General features: G+C 38.0%; 1 protein-coding gene across 1 annotated transcript; it reads left to right on the top strand.

Annotated features, from left to right (window-relative positions):
* Nucleotides 1–251: 251 nt before the first annotated feature.
* On the top strand, nucleotides 252–8,994 carry LOC134223054 (uncharacterized). The gene is made up of 4 exons (XM_062702192.1): nucleotides 252–674; nucleotides 736–1,035; nucleotides 1,084–1,225; nucleotides 8,861–8,994. The coding sequence occupies exons 1-4, from the start codon at nucleotides 342–344 to the stop codon at nucleotides 8,992–8,994; spliced, it is 909 nt and encodes a 302-aa protein (XP_062558176.1). The 5' UTR covers nucleotides 252–341.
* Nucleotides 8,995–9,221: the final 227 nt, after the last annotated feature.

Here is a 9,221-nt window from a genome sequence, read left to right as displayed (position 1 = left end):
TTTACCTTGTTTGATTTTCAAAATATGTCGGAAGTCATTGGGATGTTTTGAAAACTCAAGCTAGAATGGACATTACGTTGTCAACAAAAGCTTGAGTTGAAATCGGTTCGCTTCATTAAGTTTTAAATTCATTAATAATAATTAAAGAATTTAATTTAATGAGATTCAAGATTTTAATTAAATAAGATTTAAATAAAAGATCAAATTTGCGTGATGGCATCCACAACAGCGTAAGTATTTAAATAAAAGTGTATGAATATTCAAATAAGTTTTTTTTATTGCATGTTTAAAGGCCTAAAAAATACATATCCGTAGAGCAGAAGAAGTATTTAGTAGACTTCATGGTCGACAATTTGGACTTCGCCAACAACAGATTTCAGTCGCTACGAGGGAAGGAGCTGCAAAAACAGAAATGGGAGAGCTTAGGCAACGCGCTGAATGCTCTTGGAGGTGCTAGAAAGACTGCCGATCAATGGGAGCTTTCGTGGCGAGACCTGAAACAAAAAACAAAAACCAAGTGGCTGCTAATCCAAAATCGTCAAAGCGGCGAAAACGGAATGGTTAAAAAGAAGCGCGATGTTTTAACGGAGCTTGAAAAAACCATCCTTGCCATAATGCAGAAGGATACACTTGACGGAGATGGAAGGACACAAGAAGGTGGTTTCAATCAACAGGTAAGATACTATTAAACATTACATACATCCTTTGAAATTGACCGTAACGTGAATCAAGTAGACCCTTGCAGTGGATTTTGACACTGGCGATGCCGTTCCGGAACAACCACACGACGCTCACGCCGAAGAAATTGAATACCTGGAGGAAGCGTATGGAAATGTGGTTGCTACCGGCAACGAAATCGATCATATGCCCAACGATGCACGCGGTAATGCTCATGTTGCACCTGTGGAAGAGAGTGATGACATTGAAGCAACCACTCCGCACATCATGCAAGAAGCCGAAACACGTCCGACACGAACGACAACACCCGCCAGAGGTCGAAAACTTGGTAGAGGTCAACGGTACTCAGATACTGGAGTACAAACAATGGAAACCAAAATTTTTAATTGTCTTGAATCCATTCAGGCTGATAAGAAAGAATACAGGAAACGTAAACTGGAGCTGCACGAGAAAAAGCTGCTCATTGAGGAGAAGAAGTTAGTGATTAAACATCAGAAGGTGGAGGCACTGTATGCCATCAACGAAACCTTACAAGTGTTATTAAACCGTAATTCATAAACCTATGCATAACATGTTTTGATCTTGTTTTTTATGTCATCTTGTCATTTTATTTTAATTTTAATAAATGAATTTGTTTTTTATATGAATAAATCAATGTTTAATAGGGCAATTATTTAGCTCTTTTTTAGTGAAATGTTTTCACTGTCATAAGACGAGTTTAGTACAATTCCATTTAATTCCACCACCTTCTTCCTTTTTCCTTTTTCCTTCTTTCTCCCTTCTTCGTTCTTCCTTCTTCTTTTTTCCTTCTCCCTTCTTCTTTTTTCCTTCTCTCTTCTTCCTTCTTTCTTTTTACTTATTCTTTCTTTCTTCTTCCTTCTTCTTTCTTCCTTCTTCCTTATTTATTCTTCTTTCTTCCCACTTCTTTCTTCCGTTTTCCTTCTTCCTTCTTTCGTCTTGCTTCTTTCTTCTTACTTTTTCCTTTTTCCATCTTTCTTCTTCCATTTTCTTTCTACCTTTTCTGCTTCTTCTTCCTTGATTCTTACTTATTCTTTTCCTCATTCTTTCTTTGTTTATTCTTCATTCAGAAATTATTTGGCTTCTTATTGCTTGCTACTCACTATCTCTCTTATCACTTCTCACCTATCACATCTCACTTCTTACCAATAGCACAGACAAACAGACATAACACTAATCAAGTTTCCATCACTGATTTACTGGTCAATTCAAAAAGTCATTAGTTGGCCAATCGATCATCCGTGGCGCGCGCATCGTTTTTGCTCGAGTTTGACGTTTGCTCACTACCGCCATCTGGTTCGAGATTTTACCAACTAACTGAAATCAACAGATGTCGTTGGTGTTTGAACGACGATGAACTTGATGAGTAAATGAGTAAATGTTCAATGTGTTATGTCGGTTTAGGGTCATTTGGCCGAATGCCGTTTGGCCGAATGTCGTTTGGCCGAAAGGGTCATTTGGCCGAACGCCATTTGGCCGAATGCCGTTTGGCCGAATAGTTGAAATACGTTTCCTTACGAAGTGAGTAGTGAGAAGGAAGAAAGAAGAAGGAAGAAGGAATAAGAAAGAAAAAAGAAGAAATAAGGAAGAAGGAGGACAGGAGAAGGCAAAAGGAAGAAAGAAGGAATAAGAAAGAAAAAAGAAGGAATAAGGAAGAAGGAAGACAGGAGAAGGCAAAAGGAAGGAAGAAGGAATGAGAAAGAAAAAAAGAAGGAATAAGAAATCAAGCAAAAGGAAAGAAGCAGGGATAAGGAAAAAGGAAGAAGGAGAAAGATTAAGGCAGAAGGAAAAATGAAGAAGAAAGAAGGAAGAAGAAAGAAGAAAGCAGGAAGAAGAAAGAAGAAAGAAGAAAGAAGAAAGAAGGAAGAAGGAGAAGGAAGAAGGTAAAAGGATGAAGGAAGAGGGTAGAATGAAGAAGGAAGAAGGAAGAAGGAAAAAGAAAGAATAGAGAAGGAAGAAGGAGAAAGGGAGGAGAAAGGAGGAAGGGAGAAAGAAGAAGGAAGAAGGAAGAAGGAAGAAGGAAGAAGGAAGAAGGAAGAAGGAAGAAGGAAGAAGGAAGAAGGAAGAAGGAAGAAGGAAGAAGGAAGAAGGAAGAAAGAAGTTGAAAGAAGAAAGAAGGAAGAATGAAGAAGGAAGAAGGAAGAAGGAAGAAAGAAGAAGGAAGAAGGAAGAAAGAAGAAAGAAGAAGGAAGAAGGAAGAAGGAAGAAGGAAGAAGGAAGAAGGAAGAAGGAAGAAGGAGGAAGGAAGAAAGAAGAAGGAATAAAGAAGAAGGAAGAAAGAAGTTGGAAGAAGAAAGAAGGAAGAATGAAGAAGGAAGAAGGAAGACGGAGGAAAGAAGAAGGAAGAAGGAAAAAGGAAAAAGGAAGAAGGAAGAAGGAAGAAGTAAGAAGGAAGAAGAAAGAAGGAAAAAGGAGAAATGAAGCAGGAAGAAGAAGGAAGGAAGAAGGATGGAGGAAGGAGGAAGGAGAAAAGAAGAAGGAAGAAGAAAGAAGGAAGAATGAAGAAGGAAGAATGAAGTAAGAAGACGGAAGAAAGGAGAAGGAAAAATGAAGAAGGAAGTAGGAAGAAAGAAGAAAGAAGAAGGAAAAATGAAGAAGGAAGTAGGAAGAAGAACCACTCGTAAACTGAGGTCAATTTTTTTTACTATTCGGCCAAACGGCATTCGGCCAAATGACCCGTTCGGCCAAACGGCATTCGGCCAAATGGCGTTCGGCCAAATGGCGTTCGGCCAAATGGCGTTCGGCCAAATGGCCTGACACCGTTATGTCTGTTTGTCTGTACCAATAGCTTCACACTACTCGTTTCTCATTTGTCACTTCACACTTATTGCTTCCCACTATAAACCCTTCTCACTACTCACAACTCACTTCACACAGTTAATATGGAAACGTATTTTAATTACTGGGCCAAACGCCATTCGGCCAAATGGCGTTCAGCCAAATGACCCATTCGACAGAATGGCATTCGGATCTTCATATTGTTCTGGAGTTTTAATCAAATAATCTTGATGTGTCCAGCTACGGAATCAGTACAATTATGTCCTCCAAGTACTATGTTTCACTACAGCCCATATACAGGCAAATCAGTTGTTGTGAGATTTCCATATTACCCTTGATTTTGAATCTAGTTGTCTACTGAATAAACCACGCCTTTCACGGTGTATCCAGCAACAGTGTCAACCCAATTATGGCCTTCATGTGTATGTGCTTCACTTGTGTTTCATATCTAACTACATGAGATGCCCTAAGATCTCCAAATTGCATAATTCCTAGTATTTCAAATACCTACTACGATTGAATTTCAAATTTGTAATCTTTTTTTCTCATTATTGTTATTTGAAAATATTTTAGTTTAAAGAAGTAAACTTAATAATTTTTATTGTGAAATAAGACATACGTTCTACATTATATATCAATGCAACCAAAAAATGCGAATGCTTCATTCAGGGTCGCCTTATTCGCCACAATTATCATATATGTTTTACATTTACATTTAATTGTACTGGTTCACAGAGGAAACAGATTGAAAAACAACTTAGATATAGCCATTCGAAATTTTGGTTATGATTTTCTGAACAAATGAATCCTAGTGTTAATAACAATAGAAGTGATGTATCGAACACTATGCCTTGGGGCGGCAATGTTTCTGTAAAGGACGTAACGCCAATAAGAAGACACCTGGGGCCAGTTTGGAGTGTCGTAGATGATCCTAGAATACTGTTTAGTGTCGATAACAGTGTATCATGTAGCCAACTCTCGATAATGATGAATAAGACATCAAAGTCTTCATGCTGTTTTAAATATTGAGTTCTTATTCTTATTCTCTTATTCTTATAATAATGGTGGGGGCATTGTAAATCGTCTTGTGAATTGTTTTGAATATTAGGACAGTTTGATAGTAGAGATTGTAATAGATCCTGTACCATTCTTTACTTTCTCTAGAATGGTGTAGGAGTGGGTCATGATGCTTTACAGAACTAATAATTTATCCAATACATGGTAAAGCTATGATGATAGTTTGGATGGTCTAGATCATCATTATGTCCATAACCATACCTATTCAATATTCTTTCTGGATAGAACAGTCATTTATGAACATATTTGAAGAAATCTGTATGTATCTCTTGAAATTGAATTCTGTCATCTGATTTTCGTCTTGGATCATATGAAATTATTAGTTTAATTGGCTGTATAGTTTGGTAGAAAAGGGATTGAATATTGGATGTTTGCCTTTATGTATATTCAAGTGATAGCATATAAAAAACAAAACAACGTGATCTGTTTAGTTTATTAATTTAGCAATTAGATTGATCGGATTCGGATCGGAGCTATCATACTAATTGAAATAATAATTAACAATGTTTTCTCTTTCTCTTCTTCCTACGTCAAGAAGCCCATCATTATCATCATCATGGCCAAAACGGTCCGCTGCGTCGAAAGGGTCATTATTTTCATTATTAACATTTTCATACAAGATATCAGCTACTGGATATTTATTAGAAACAAGGAAATTATGGATTATCACGCAACAATTTATAATCTGACCACAGAAATCCTTCTCGTATCGCAAAATCTGAATCTGGACTTCAGACAACCGTTGCAGCGTTCGATAGGATTCCGTGCCTTACAGTGAGCTGTGTTGAAATCGATTTGTGATTGTCTCACAGTTCTTGAATATGGTACCAGTAGCCATGGTTCGGTGGGATATCCTCCGTCTCCTAACAAAAACATATTTCTGCTTCCGTTTTCGTACTTTTGCATTAAATGTTGACGAACTTGACTGCGCTTCCATATGAAAGCATCATGAGTTGAACCTCCGAATCGGGCGTTTACATTAAATATGCGAAGCTCAATATCACAAATCAGTTGAACGTTTTTCGAGTGGTAACCTTTCCTATTCAAGTAAACATGCTCCACGTCTTTTGGGGGGCTCAAAATTGCAACATGTGTGCAGTCAATGGCTCCAATGACGCCGGGAATATTGAACTTCTGGAAAAATGTTTGCTTGAGACGAGTCAACTCTGTATCATCAGTTGGAAATACAACAAACTTCCCCAAAAGATATTTGTCCATTGCAATGATCACATTTTTTAAAATACGATGACATGTTGCTTGTGAAACTGCCAGTAAGTTATCTTGCCCAACGGTCACTTGATGAGAACCTAAAATGTAATGGATTATATTAACTGAGAGCATAAACCAATCTTATTAGTTTCTTAAGTCTGTAAAAATAAATTTCAAATCACAATATTGCAATATATTTACCTGAACCAAGATATCTCAACGTTGTCAGAACCTGTAGATGAACCGGAATTGTTGTTGTTCGTTCATCTTTCAACGGAATTGCGTTCAACGGCTGATCCATCAAGTCAATAATTTTTTCAGCTAGATATTTTGGCATTCTGAACAGTTTCACGAAATTACCGTCCGATATTTCGAAAGGATTACTAATATCTCTCAAAAATCGACGGTGACGAAGTAGTTTTATTTTCTCTTGTCGTTTGTACCATTTTTTTCTTGCAAAATATGTTACAATTAATGTTTCCATTTTTTTAGAAATAATTTCAAATAAATAGTTATTCCGTAATATGTTTATCACTTGTCACAAAAAAAATAAATAAAAACGATTGATTTCTGCTGCAAAAATCTCGAAGAAAATTTAATTTTCTTTTTCTTTTTTAAACGTCAAATATTTTCTTACAAGAAATCACCGGAATTCCAAAATAAGAAAAAAACCAAAATCTCTTAAAAATTGTCTTCTCTTTCAAGACATTTTTCCACCGGAATTCGGCTGCTGGTGACCCAAAAATAAGCTATACCAGCGCTGGCCGTGTCCGAATGCAGGTCAATTGAGGAATAGGTAAGAATTTGATACTCGCTTTGATAGAAACCGACGAGTCATCTGCACTTCCACGAGAAATCACTGGGATGTTGGATATATGGGGTAGAGAGTGTGGCAGGGTTCGTTTTGGTAAATGGTCTGCCGTGTATAGCGTGTAGTTTGATTAAAAACAAAAACAATCAAACGAACGCTAATTATTTTAATTATCGACCGCACTACACAACTGGATGCGGACTAAATTTTCACTTTCTGATTTATTTACTCACCCGCGTAAAGCGGAACAAAATTACGGCGACCGGTCGATCGTTCCACCTTCCGCACAAAGCAAAACACAATTTCGACGACCGACCGATGCTCTGCTTACTGGAGAAACACGACTGGACAAAAAAATAATTTTCACTTTCTCTATTTCATTTTATAAAAATATTGTAACAAAATGTGTTAAAAATTTGGGTGGTTAGTTCTTAAAATATCAAAAATCCCACTAGCCCTAACACAATTATTACAGAAGTTGATACCTTCACATCAACATTATAAAACAAACGTTGATATAATTATTTGGTACAAAAACCTACACCAGAGGTAATTGCCTACATGACGTATAAAAATCAGTTACGGTACAAATGACGGATTGTTATCTATAATGTAGGCAATTTCGTTCCATCTTTCCATATTGAACGTGGTTCAAGTACCTAATATCGAAGGTGTACCTTCCATTTATTCCCCAATGCCTACGAACAAAAAAAAATAGTGAAAATATACATAACTAATGTCGTTATAATTTTGATATGAGATTAAACTGGTCAAAGATTATATCCTATCGAATTGTCTAATAATTCACGAATCACGAAATCCGAGAAGTGCTTGTATACTTTGTGGAACAGACTGCAGGCTGTTTCGAAATGCAGATTTCGCAGAAATGCAATTTTTGTGTTGGTAAAACTTTAAGCGGAACGTTTTTCAGAATAGTTTCCTTGCACTCTGCCGATATTGTCTTATTTTTCGTAATGCGTTTTTTTAAAATGTTATTTACAACGTGGAATTAACAATTGATCATCTTCACTTGTTCGCCAAACAACGATCGAGCCGCTTTTTTTAGAGCAATCTCCCCATCGTTGATAAAAGCTTTCATCGTGCAATCTATACCGAGCCTCGAGCACTGATAAGAAAATTGTGATAAAGACAAAATCATAGTCTGCTTTTTCCTGTTTTGTCACAGTAGCAAATGTTATAGGGTGCGCATGACGCATTTTATCTACAGAACATTCCACCATTAGTGGATACCCTTGCAGGGTTGTCTTGAACGTGCAATCTACACAGTGTTCTAAAATGGGATAACAGCTTCACACTAGAGTAAACTATGCGAAAACGTCCGTTGTCTTGATCAATGTCGTTGCCGATAACGAAGGCCGTTTCGTTCTCGGTTGGCGCGACTGACTTAGATTTGGTTCACGTTGCCAGCTCACCTGTGTATTTATTTATTTATTTATTTGGTCTTCGAGAGGATCACACAGACTGACTTATTCTAATTCCTTAATCTATTTTTAAAACATTGTTTAGACATAGTAAAATCGAAACGATCACTAACTACATTAAACGCCCTTAAACAGGAGCACATCGGATTGTTATACCCATAATTGGTTTGGTGTCTGGGAATAATAATAAATTCTGACTGTCGTAAATGGCACTGCGGCACGCTTAGAAAGATGTCCTATAATAAAGCGGTGCAGTACGTCAAAGATAAATAGTTGCTGCAGGCGTTTCCGCCTGTCGGAAAGCAGCTCCAAACCAATCAAACGGCAGCGTTATCTATAGTCGGGGAGGTGTATAGGGTCGTTCCACGGATGGTTACGAAGTGCGAAGCGCAGGAACAGTTTTTGTACTCGTTCAATACGAATAGTTTGCGGAGTCCAAACAGGTGATGTGTAGATAAAAAGAACAAATATTTGGTGACTACAGTGTACATAAAAATCAGAGTACCGTGATCCGGGGGAACATTGTTCTTTTTTATTGTTTTGGTTTATAAAAATAAAAACTCGTGTTATAATCTTTTTTCGTTCTTCCTATTGCCGGAAAATAAGATTGCTGTCGAGGATCAAGCCAGAGTAGTCGGCCTTATTGGCCCATTCCACAGTCGTGCCGTTGAGGCTGATTTTACAGTCCTCAGGCGGAACATGTTTAGGGGATTTTGAATGGGGGAAAATGATCACCTGGGTCTTCGCCGTGTTGCTACAAAACTTCCAGCTGATGAGATACTCTGTTAGAGCATCCAGGCCTCGTTGGAGTTTTCTCACAAGCGCTCTGGCCACTGTACCTTGGTAGACGATGGAGGTGTCATCTGCGAACAGAGACAGAATTGCATGTCGGAGGTGATTGAAATGCAGGGGCCCGAGGAGACTGCCCTGGGGAACGCCGGCGACGATGTTGTGCGCATTGGAACTAGCTCTGATGACTGAGACCTGGAATGTCCTTGCCGACAGATAATTGTTAATGATTTTCACCAAGCTGGGAAGATTGTTGCCTTGTAGTTTGTACACCAGGCCATCATGCCATACATTGTCGAATGCCCACGACATCGAGTAAGGCCATGCCGGATGTTTTTGAGACAAACTTGTTCTGTCTGTTGATGTACGGTTGATCGACCGCGTAGAAAACCAAACTGTTCCTCGAGCAAGATGCGGTG

This window comes from Armigeres subalbatus, chromosome 3 (genome assembly GCF_024139115.2).
Source record: "Armigeres subalbatus isolate Guangzhou_Male chromosome 3, GZ_Asu_2, whole genome shotgun sequence".
Lineage (NCBI taxonomy): Eukaryota > Metazoa > Arthropoda > Insecta > Diptera > Culicidae > Armigeres > Armigeres subalbatus.
This window is presented reverse-complemented; position numbering and strand designations above follow the sequence as displayed.